The sequence below is a fragment of the Engraulis encrasicolus genome, chromosome 17 (assembly GCF_034702125.1).
Source record: "Engraulis encrasicolus isolate BLACKSEA-1 chromosome 17, IST_EnEncr_1.0, whole genome shotgun sequence".
In the NCBI taxonomy this organism is placed as follows: Eukaryota; Metazoa; Chordata; class Actinopteri; order Clupeiformes; family Engraulidae; genus Engraulis; species Engraulis encrasicolus.
Genome location: NC_085873.1, coordinates 30,834,658 through 30,847,157, shown reverse-complemented (window position 1 = coordinate 30,847,157; position 12,500 = coordinate 30,834,658). Strand labels below are relative to the sequence as shown.

Below are 12,500 nucleotides of genomic sequence, written 5' to 3'. Positions count from 1 at the left end.
GGCCTAATATTATGTGGAGGGGGCCCCTTTTCTTCACGTCCAGGGCCCATGTGGGACCCCCACCTCGTATGGCCCCCCCTGCCTCGCGGGGGCTGCTGGGGTATACTTTTTTTGGTGGATGGGTTCTTAGTAAGCAATGAATGATAAATTGGCGTCTAGAACTAAACAATTGCCTAAGAATGTTGTGCTTACTGAACGCAAGGAGATGAAGTGCTCCTCTGTGTGTGTGTGTGTGTGTGTGTGTGCGTGTGTGTGTGTGTGTGTGTGTGTGTGTGTGTGTGTGTGTGTGTGTGTGTGTGTGTGTGTGCGTGCGCGTGTGCGTGTGTGTGCGTGTTTGTGTGTGTGGCCATTAGAGTGTCTTTTCATTTATGTTTAGGCTTATGGCATGTTTACCCCAATTCCATCTCTTCAGCTGCTATGGTAACATCAACTTCTGAGGAACTTCTGTGACATCCTAAAACACTTTAGCACTTTAGCTAAAAAGTTTAGCGTAGTTAAGTGTCGGTAAACAGTGATCAGTCATAAACAGACATAAATACTCTCGTCCATTACAAACCGCAAGCGCGGCATCCAGATATTACGGATATACTTAACATTTTGTAATCTTTTAGAATGTGTGTCTATAGGAAACTTATACAGATTAATGTCAGAAAATAGTCATCAATGAACACATTTATTCTCATGGATATACTGTACGTGTAAATAACTAACCTGCCAAAAAAGGTTCAGCTTTCGCCCACTTGTAAAAGCTTTATGTGAAATGAAAAGTACTGATATGGCATACAGAAAAAAAGCATAGTAATTTGTAACCTGTGTGCTCTTCATTCAAGCCATTCTATCCCGTTTTTTTCCAGATGCTGCTGGCTTTGCCAACCTCGAACGACCTCACAGAAGAGCAAACACGCATTTGCATATCCTGACACCAGAAATTGCTGCAGTATTTTCCTTGGGGAGAGGAAGAGAGAGAGAGGGAGCGAGAGAGAGAGGGAGCGAGAGAGAGATGGAGAGAGAGAGAGAGAGAGATAGGGAGAGAGAGAGAGAGAGCTGGTGAGAGAGAGAGAGACAGACAGACAGACAGACAGACAGACAGACAGACAGACAGACAGACAGACAGACAGACAGACACAAGAGAAACAGAGACAGAGAGACAGAGAGAGACAGAAATGTATTAGTGTGGAAAGAAAGAGGAAGTACCTTATCTCAACCAGATGAGAAAGAGGAGGAGGAAGCGGGGGGAGGTGACTGGAGGAGGTGAATGGGGAGAGAAAAGGACATGGGGTAAGGCACACGGAGAGAGAGAGAGAGGAGGTGATGGGAGGAGAGAGGGAAGAGGAGAGGTGATTGGAGAAAATGAAGAGGGAATGAGGAGAGAGGAGGTGATTGGGAAGGGGGTGGAAGAGGTGATTGGGGAGAGAGGAGGTGATGATTGGGCAGGGGGAGGAGGGGCATCTGAGCTTGGAGAGGAGAGGATGATGGGAGGAGGCAAATGGGAAGAGGAGGCGGCGGGGAGAGGAGAGATGATGAGAGGGGAGATGAGAGGAGAGTTTAGAGGGAAAAGGAGAGGGGAGAGGAGAGAAGATGTGATGAGAGGAGATGCAATCACCTCTTCTCTCCCCTCTCCCCTCATCCCCCCTCCTCTCCTCTCATTGGGGATTGGGGAGATGAGAGGGGAGATGAGAGGAGAGTTTAGAGGGGAAAGGAGAGGGGAGAGGAGAGAAGATGTGATGAGAGGAGAGGAGGGGGGATGAGGGGAGAGGGGAGAGAAGAGGTGATTGCGTGGAGGAGAGGGGGAGAGGAGAGGGGATTGGGGAGAGGAGAGGAGAGGAGAGGAGAGAGAGGAGAGGAAAGGAGAGGAGAGGAGAGGAGAGGAGAGGAGAGGAGAGGAGAGGAGAGGTGATGAGAGGAGAGGTGATGAGAGGAGAGTTTAGAGGGGAAAGGAGAGGGGAGAGGAGAGAAGATGTGATGAGCGGGGAGATGAGAGGTGATGGGAGGAGAGAGGGGAGAGAAGAGGTGATTGCGGGGAGGAGAGGGGGGGAGAGGAGAGGAGAGGGGAGAGGTGATGGAGGGAGAGAGAGGAGAGGAGAGGAGAGGAGAGAGGAGAGGAGAGGAGAGGAGAGGAGAGAAGAGGAGAGGGAGGAGAGAGGGATAGAGAGAAGAGGAGAGGGAGGAGAGGAGAGGAGAAGAGAGGTAATGGGGGAGAGAGGGGAGAGGAGAGGTAATGGGGGAGAGAGAGGAGAGGAGAGGAGAGGAGAGGAGAGGAGAGGGGAGAGGAGAGGGGAGATGAAGGGAGAGGAGACGAGAGGAGAAGGGAGACGAGAGGAGCGGGGATGAGAGGGGAGAGGAGCGGGGATGAGAGGGGAGAGGAGGTGATGGGAGGAGAGAGGGGAGAGGAGTGGAGAGGGGATGGGAGGGGAGAGGAGAGATGATTGGGGAGGGGAGTGGAGAGAACTGCAGAGGAGCTGTGATGGGAGGAGAGAGAGGAGAGGTGATGGGAGGAGACAGAGGAGAGAAGAGGTGATGAGAGGAGAGGGGAGAGGAGAGGGGAGAGGAGAGGGGAGAGAAGAGGGGATTGGGGAGGGGTGAGGAGAGGTGATGAGAGGAGAGAGGAGAATGGATTGATGGCAGAGGTGTGTTGTGTTGAGAGCAGGAGGGGAGGTAATCAGAGACTTAATTGCAAATTGCATCATTTACAATCCCATCATCTTCCTTTCCTACCCCCCTAACATGCGCACGCACACACGCACACGCACACACGTACGCACACACACACGCAAGCGCGCACGCACGCACGCGCGCACGCACGTACACACACACACACAGCCTCACCTTAATATCTTTGCAGTCTTTGTGGGGCCCTCTCATTGACTTTGTCTAAAGATAAAGAATAGCTAAAGAATGCTAAATTGTGCCCAAACCAAAACAATCCCTAACCTCAGTGAGGAAATATAGCAGTTCCAATAGCAGTTGCCTCACAAAGGTAGATTAGTGCAGTATTCACACACACGCACGCACGCACGCACGCACGCACGCACGCACGCACGCACACACACACATACACACACACACACACACACACACACACACACACACACACACACACACACACACACACACACACACACACACACACACGTATTTGATGCTGCTGCTGTTGCTTTGCTGTATCATTTATCTATTTCTCCCTCTCTTCACATTCCTCTACCTCGGCCCATCTGCCTGGCGCTGCTGCTCCGCTGATTACCCCATGTTTTCCTCCTTCACGTCATCTTCTCTTCTTGCCATCTGTTCATTTTTTTCTGTCTTTTATTGTCTCAGTTTGGGCTTTTTTCCCTCATTTTTCACTTTAACCCAACTTGTAGGGTTTTTAGCTTTAACTTTTTTTTTTAAATTTTCCCTCTCCTTCCCTATCTCCTTTCTCACCTTTTGCGCTTGTTCCCGCTGTTGTCATTTACTATGTCTGTGTTATTTTTCTCTCTCGCTGCCTCATGCAGGTTCTCATGGATGTTGTTGACTACAAGAAGAGAGGTGACGAATCCTCCTAATCTCGAGCACCTGTTCATCCACAGCAAGCAAAAGAATGTGCAGAAAGACAACAGACAAGGGATAGGCTAGCTCAGGAGTCAGGACAGACCATGGCGTGCAAGGTTACAGTAGAAAGGACCATAAATAGTTTGGGTTAATAGGTTATACAATATATGAAGTGCCTTTGCAGAAAATATTCTTAATTCATTTTTATTTCATACAAAGCTATCAAAATTTCATATTGTATTTATGTAATATAACTATTTATATGTATTATCGAATAGCCTACATAAATGTAAACTAAACTAACAACGGGGTTCTCTAAAAATATAGAAGTGCAGGTCTTCAGAAATGGAGTTAGGGGGTTTTGCATCTGAACTCTTCATATGTAGGCTATATATATATATATATATATATATATATATATATATATATATGTATATACATATATATATACAGTATATCATGAAAGTGAATACACCCCTCACAGTTTTTGCAGGTTTTTGAGTATATCTTTATATAGGAAAGCATTACAGAAATTTCACTTTGACACAATGACTAGTGACCTTTTAACAACATATTTAACCGCTTAAATTTCTTGTTCACTCAGAAAAAAACAAAATACAGCCATTAATGTTTGAACATGTACTCACAAAAGTGAGTACACCCCAGATTAAAATCCAGTAGAAAAGGTGTTATGTTGGCTCGAATCGTCTCGAAATGAAACGAAATGAAAAGGGATGACAAGGGAGGTCATCAGTGTGCGTTTCAACCTTTCTTTGCATTGGACTTTTACATTTTGAGTCTGCATCTGGCTTAAATAGATTGGTGTGAGATTTGAATGCAATCCTATGGAGAATATCATGATCTGCTAGTCACAGTGCATGTTGACATGTATGTTTCTTTTAGGTGTATTTCAGATTGGCAATGTTGACAGCATTCATGCATCCCCAAACCATGTCAGTCCCACTACCATGCTTGGCTTATGAGAGGATACACCTTTTTTGTAAAACTCACTTGTTTACCACCACACATGCTTGACACCATCTAAAGCAAATTTGTTTATCTTGGTCTCTTCAGATCACACGACATGGTTCCAGTGATCCATATCCTTGGTCTGTTCATCTCTCTTGAGACCAAGATAAACAAATTTGCTTTAGATGGTGTCAAGCATGTGTGGTGGTAAACAAGTGAGTTTTACAAAAAAGGTGTATCCTGTCATAAGCCAAGCATGGTAGTGGGACTGACATGGTTTGGGGATGCATGAATGCTGTCAACATTGCCAATCTGAAATACACCTAAAAGAAACATACATGTCAACATGCACTGTGACTACTGAAGCAGATCATGATATTCTCCATAGGATTGCATTCAAATCTCACACCAATCTATTTAAGCCAGATGCAGACTCAAAATGTAAAAGTTCACTGCAAAGAAAGGTTGAAACGCACACTGATGACCTCCCTTGTCATCCCTTTTCATTTCGTTTCATTTCGAGACGATTCGAGCCAACATAGCCCCTTCTCTACCGGATTTTAATCTGGGGTGTACTCACTTTTGTGAGTACATGTTCAAACACTAATGGCTGTATTTTGTTATTTTCTGAGTGAACAAGAAATTTAAGCGGTTAAATATGTTGTTAAAAGGTCACTAATCATTGTGTCAAAGTTACATTTCTGTAATGATTTCCTATGAAAAGATATACTCAAAAATCTGCAAAACTGTGAGGGGTGTATTCACTTTCGTGATATACTGTATATATATATATATATATATATATATATATATATACATATATATTTTATATATATATAATATATAATATATATATATATATTTTTTTTTAAACATCACAATACATCATCACACCATTAAATACCATAAAACACCAGGGACCAAGTCAAGTGATCAATGAGGATCTGAATTTTAACAGAGAGATGTGTCATGTAGTATTGTCATGTATGACTGTAAACTTCTAAAAATATCAACCATTGCACTTTCTGGCTAGAGTAGGTATTGCAACTGTGCTCCTCATCGAAAGTGTGATGTCAACTGCCAAATTTGAATATTTACGAAATAGTGAACTAATACTTACTAGTATGATCCAAGTACAGTAAGTCTTGCAGCTGAAAATAAATTACTATTTCTGGAAATTCAAAATGGCGGACAATGGAGAAGATCCCCCCTTTCATGTATGAAAAGTGCAATTTTGTCAGTCATAATGAATACTCATGCCGCTTTACCACTGCCTGTTTTCTGGTAGGCCTACAGCTCGATACAGCACGACTCGGCTGCCACCTTTTGCTTTACGATTGAGCTGTATTGCGCCTATTCGAAAAGCAAAAAGTGGCGGCCGAGTCGCGTTGTGTCAAGCTGTAAGCCTACCAGAAAACCGGCAGTGGAAAAGCACCCTTAGAATTTGATGGTGGTGGAAAGTATTCATAGAAAAAGGTAACATTTGTGAATAGGAAGCACAAATTCTGGAAATAAACTACTAATGCACCTTCAACAGCTCTAGCCAACTCTTTCCAGATGAATGTGGTTGCTCCTTGCTCGAAGCTCAAGCACACAGACCTGACGAGAGGTTAACTTAATGGCACATCCACATACACTTTTATTGTGGCCACAAAAGCACAACACCATCATCACCATGCAGTCTTTATCACCCCCATCCGCATCACCCCACTAATGATCCCACACCTCCATCACCACTCCCACCATCACCATCTCCATCACAATCACGCCGACCCTCAGCTCCATGCTAAACCCCCACCTCCACTCCGAACGCAACACTGTACTATACCGACTCCATCCCCACCACCCCTCTCACCTCAACCGTCGCTAGCAGGTGTAGGTGTGGGTGTAGTCTGTGTTGGTGTTAATGGAGGGTGATGTAGGTACTGTACAGACTGGGTGGTGGTGGTGGTGTTGGTGTTGGGGGTCGGTGCCGTGTGGTGTGGTCAGGGCCGCTGACCGCTTTTGCTGGGCTCTGCACAAAGTCATCTGAAAGGGCCCCCTACCCGATAACATACAATGTAATGGGGACCCACGTCTGGGCCCCGTATCTCCCTGGGCCCGGGACAGCATACCCCTTTGTTCACCCCTGTCGGCGGGCCTGAGTGTGGTGATGCTCATCTTAGGGGGAAAAGCCATCATCACATGCTGTTACTGCCACCGCTGCTATATACCGCTGCAGGCTCTGAGGCAACGAGACGAGCGCAGTTTAGAACCATTAGATCATTAGAGCATTATCTCCAGCTGAATGGGAACAGACAGCACAGAGTAGAGAGAGAGAGGGGAGAGAGAGAGAGAGATGGGGGGGAGGGAGAGGGAGAGGGGAGAGAGACAGAGACAGAGACAGAGAGAATATCAGAATATCAGAATGGGAATGGTGTTGTGCGTGTGTGTGCACGTGCGTGCGTATATGTGTGTCTGTGTGTGCATGAGCATGTGTGTGTGTGTGTGTGCGTGCGTGCGTGCGTGCGTACATGCGTGTGTGTGTGTGTACATTTCTGAACAAGAGTGGGGGAGAGAGAAAGACAAAGGGAAAAAAAAACAGAAAAAGCCAGGGAGCAAGAAAAGAAAGGAAGACGGCGATTACAATGTGCACATGGTGCTGAATGATGCTGTTATCTCCTCTCTTAGTAGCAAAGAGCAGATTACAAGACACACGAATGAGGTGTTTACAAGACAAACGAGGAACAAGACAAGTGAGGTGTTTGTTATTGCCTTTTGGCTTTGTGTGGTTGATTGGATAGTTGGCAGAGACACGGATAGAGAGGGGAGGTGGGGGAGACCTCTGTGTGTGTGTGTGTGTGTGTGTGTGTGTGTGTGTGTGTGTGTGTGTGTGTGTGTGTGTGTGTGTGTGTGTGTGTGTGTGTGTGTGTGTGTGTGTGTGTGTGTGTGTGTGTGCGTGTGCGTGCGTGCGTGCGTGCGTGCGTGTGACATAAGAGGGGAAAAAGAAAAAGGCAGGGGAGAACACAGAAGGGGGGGGGCACAATGAAAGGATAAAGGGGGAAATTGACTGAGAAGAGAGAAAATGAAAAGAAAAAGTAGTAAACAATGGAAGGTAAGACGGGAAGGGGAAAGAGGACGAGAGAGAGAGAGAGAGAGAGAGAGCTCAGAAGGAGGAATAGAGAGATGGAAAAGAAAGGAGGTAAAGGGAAGAAAAATGAGTCAGGGGGGAGGAGGGAGCAGAAAACAGGGGGAAAGAGAGAGTGGATGGGAGGGAATAGGAGAGAGGGGGGGGGATGGGGAGAGAGGAACGGAGTGGAAGAGTTAAAAGAAAGTGAGAGAGCATAAAGCAGCGGGAGGGAGGAAAGAGAGCAGAGAGAGACAGAGAGAAAGAGAGAGAGAGTAAAACAATGGGTGGGAAGGTGACGGGGGAGAGATGAGAGGAGAGAAGAGGAGAGTAGAGAGGAGGGGAGAGAGAGAAGGGAGAGAGGAGGGGAGGGAAGGAGAAGAGAGGAGGGGAGGGGGGAGGAGAGAAGAGAGGAGAGGAGAGGAGAGAGAAAATGATAAGAGGGGAGAGAGAGGAGAGGGGAGAAGAGAGGAGGGGAGGGGAGAGAGGAGAGGAGAGGAGGGAAGAGAGGAAAGGAGAGGAGGGGAGAAGAGAGGAGGAGAGAAGAGAAGAGAGGAGGGGAGGGGAGAGAGGAAAGGAGAGTAGGGGAGGAGAGGAGAGAGAGGAGAGAGGAGAGGAGGGCAGAGAGAGGAGAGAGAGAGGAGGGGAGGGGAGAGAGAGGAGAGAGGAGGGGAGAGAGGAAAGGAGAGGAGGGGAGAGAGAGGAGGGGAGAGAGAGGAGAGAGGAGGGGAGAGCCGTGGTTAGTGGCTGCTGCAGCTGTGAGCGTTAAGTGGCGAGGGGGGCAAGCCTGCAGGAGAGCAATGGGCAGGGTTAAGCTGCTACTTAAAAGCCGCTGGCAGCCTCGCGGTGCGCACACACTACCCGACTGCAGAGCGGGAGAGTGCTTAGAGAAGGAGAGAGAGAGAGAAACAGAGAGAGACAGCGGTAGAAAGAGGGGAGGGAAGCAGACTTGAGCCTTTCCACACACATTGCGTGTCCACCTGTGTGCTAGCTTGTCGTGCATGTGTGTGTGTGAGTGAGGGGAGTGAGTGGAGTGTGTGTCCTGTGTTGTTGTTGTGTGTGAGTGTGTGTTTGTCTTGTGTGTTTTGTGTGGGTGCTTTTTGCGCCAGAGAGAGAGTGCAAGTGCGCGACTGTTTAATAAGAGACCTTGGAGAGGAAGGTGAGCTTGCAGCGGCAACAGGACTATTTATAGGGAGACCACTTTTCCCTCGCTTTTTTTCCTTCTCTCTCTACCTTCCTACCTCACTCGTTTTTATTCCCCATTTTGTTTTGTTTGTTTTTTTCTTCTTCACCCCCCAACAAACCTCAAGAGAACAATACTTTTTTTATTGATTGAGGAAGGACTATAAAAGAAAAGAAAAGAAAAAATCCACACAACCTGCTCTCCACCTCACCTCACCTCACCTCACAAGGATCTGATCTTCACAACCGATCACCACCATGCAGCACCGGGCCGCGATCCTGTGCCTGCTCTCCCTGGTGTCTTTCTCGGGAGCCCTGAGGGACCACTGGAAGCCGGGGAACTACACGGCGGATGAGGATGGGGCCGCCGTGTTCCTGGCCGAGTACAACTCCACGGCAGAGGAGGTCTTCTTCTTCAGTGTGAGCGCCAGCTGGAACTACAACACCAACCTGACCGACCACAACTCAGCCCTGCAGGTATGTAAAAAGGAGACGTACAATTGTACTGTATGTGTGTGTTTCTTCCTTTCTCTCTCTCTTTCTACCTCTCTTTCTCTCTCTCTCTCTCTGTCCATCTCTTACTGTATGTGACACGCATGTGTTGCATGTGTGTGTGTGTGTGTGTTTGTGTGTGTGTGTGTGTGTGTGTAGAGTGCACACGTGTTGTGATACCACGCGTGTGTGTGCATTCACATGTGTGCATGTTATCTTTTGCTCTGTGTGTGTGTGTGTGTGTGTGTGTGTGTGTGTGTGTGTGTGTGTGTGTGTGTGTGTGTGTGTGTGTGTGTGTGTGTGTGTGTGTGTGTGTGTGTACCGGTAAATGAGCGGGGCCTGAAAACATCTGCTGATAGAACCAGTTGCTGCAATCATGGGCTGTAGAGAACCACCACAGAACCACCACTGTTTCGTATAATGTTGTTTTGGGCCGTGTGCAAACATCTTCCATGCATGGTACTGATGCTGATGATGACCTAGTGCTGAATTTCTTTTGCTTGTTGTTCGTTTGACATGCCTTTAGAAGCCTTTAGAATGTATGCCCATGCCATCTCACTGAGGCCAGGTGCAGGACAAAGGTCTATCTATCAAAAAAGTACTCTCTTCCTCTGTTCACTGAAAAATAACCAAACAAACTTTGATACATGCAGCACATGTTTTGAATTCTTTTTCATATAAATATACTTGTATCAAGTGTGTTAGGAAAGGACACAAGTTTGGAGGAATGACAACACAGTAGGTCTGCACTGCGTAGGAAGAGCTCTGTTACACATTCCTCTCTTGTACCGTACAAGCCACAGTCCTGCAAAAATGATTACCTTCCTTGCAGCAGTGGAGAATGTTTAAGTGAAAATGTCCAACACCTATTGAGGGGTGAATATTTAAGCCATGGTTAGTCTGCATTACGGACTTGCACAATTTAGGGTAGCTTTTACAGTAATGCTCACACTTGGTACACATTGTTTTTTTTTTCTTCAAACGCTGTTACCGGGCGGGACTTACAGCTGGGATGAGATGGCTATCTTAGCAACTGGAGGGAAAGGGAATGGTAAATAGATAGCTAGAACAAACGGCATGTAAGGTGATGATGTTATGAGTGTGCGTTTGTAAGCGTCTGTCTGACTAGATTTTTCTAGCTTTTGCAAAACTACAGAGACAAATGACAGAGGGTCCATTATGCCAAGTGTCACCTTAGCTGAACTCAACTGCTAGCGTAAACCGTGGTCATGTAATAGGCCTAAATTATGGGTGCTGTACATGCTATGACATTCAGGAGGCATATTGGGAGTTGAATGCTTTTGAGAGAGAAAATCTGGGAAAATGTCAGAGAATAAGGGAAAGGTGATGAATTCAAATGCTGATTTTACTGCCAACCAGATTATTTGTATTGCCATGACTTAAATAACCCTATATAAAAATAGAAGAATGGATAGCACTTCCCTCATCCCTTCTCTCGTCATAGCCAAGTGCAGAAGAGAAATTCATAAATAACCAAGATCTCCCCATATGACTATTTTTCATCGGATTAAAACCATATAAATTCTATCCAACATAGACAGGTATTGCAATCCTGAGATTCTTATTCTTAGATTCTTATTAATCCCTCATAAGAAGACTTTGGTGGTTTAGTTTTTGTTGTTTGTCTCTTGCCCAAGAAAAGAGAAAACGACCCCTGTAGATTAGACTATTTTTTGGGTACTACACACTCCTATGCACACTCACTTGCTTACTTAGCGGAGTTTCAGAAAGATTAACAGAGACAAGAAAGATTAGCAATTGTCTAACCATCTGTGAGTTGCAGCGGCCCTGCGCTCTAAAGCGTGACCCTTGTCTCTGCCAGTGACATCTTGTAAAAGATTGGACCCTCTGTCCCTTGGAATGCTGTTATTTGGGGCTGTAAAAAAAAGCTGGAGTTAAGAGTTTTACGCACTAGCTCAATAACGTTTTCCTTATCTGTTCCATGTGCCCAGTGCACAGAGAGACAGCATGTTTATCTCTTGGACTGATGTGTGGACTTGGTAAATCACGTTTGTAATGATTATTAGTTCATAATGTTAGGAACAGACTTGACTTATTGAGAATCTGGATTGTTTAGAAGTGTTACAGACAAAAGAATTGTGCCTGTGATTACATGTTTTATCTGAATGTACATAATGTGGCATTCTTTCACGACTTTCTTATTTATTCATTATCAGTCAATGAGGTACAGAGGTGGTGAGGCCCTCACCCTGCTCCAAAAAGGTGTGTTCCTTATATCAGTTGGAGTTTGAGTTTTACACACTCGTTCAATAGCTGTTAACTTATCATCAGAGGCAGGTGACATCGGCTTCAAAATAATGTTCTTTAACGGTGCACACAGGTGTGTTTCTGAAGGTCATGATACACAACGAAACGTTTTAAGCAATGTTGCCGGGCAACATCATGATTGGTTCCAAATTTTCTGATATAGTACAAAATAGTTACAAATAGTCTGCTGCTGATCCACGTTCTCTTGACAAAAGTATTAACAGTCTAAACACCTTTCTATTCTATTCAGTCTAAACACACGTTCCATTAACCAGAAACATCGCTGAACAAGTTTACCTTTACTTACTATATGTTGGCTTCAAATGAGCATAGTTATAACACTGGATATTTCCACTGGCTATCTCACTCGCTTGGCTAACAAATTCCTCTGATAACAGACGTACATAGACAATTGGCGGAATGGTGGTCAAATAAACATGTGGGATTTGAAACTCACTTCTACCAGAAAGACTGATTTAAGCCAGATAAAGACAGATAAAGATAAATGCATTTGATGAAAATGAGGGAAGGCAAGCCTACAAGTCGATCAATACAGTATATGCAGACAACAAGATCATTAAGACAGCCAAGATCCATAAAATAAATACGCTTTGGTGCAGGCCCTAGCTTCACAACTAATGTCTGAAACAAACAGTTGAATATCCTCGGCAGAGCCGTCAGAGAAGTAACAAAAAAAATCCAAAAAAGGAAACGTAAAAACCCTGTGCCACATCGGCTTATAGCAAAGGGGAGAAATGTTGCCCTGTTGGGACAAGAATCCAGACTTTCTGGGGCACCATAGTGGGGCTCTGAGTGCACCCACCACCCTTTGGCCAGCCCATCACTCAGCTGATCCTCAAGACAAGTAGATCAGCCACTTGTGAAGTAACACCTGAAGTAAGCTTTGTTGGAAAAAAAAAAACGTGGCATGGAT

The 12,500-nt window shown here is 45.6% G+C and overlaps 1 protein-coding gene across 1 annotated transcript in view; it reads left to right on the top strand.

Annotated features, from left to right (window-relative positions):
- The first annotated feature begins 8,471 nt into the window (after nt 1-8,471).
- Nucleotides 8,472-12,500, top strand: part of ace (angiotensin I converting enzyme (peptidyl-dipeptidase A) 1) — a 47,854-nt gene continuing 43,825 nt past the window's right edge. Inside the window, exon 1 of the mRNA XM_063220622.1 lies at nt 8,472-9,262. Coding sequence (XP_063076692.1) covers nt 9,044-9,262 — 219 coding nt within the window. The 5' untranslated portion in view covers nt 8,472-9,043. The remainder of the gene's footprint in view (nt 9,263-12,500) is intronic.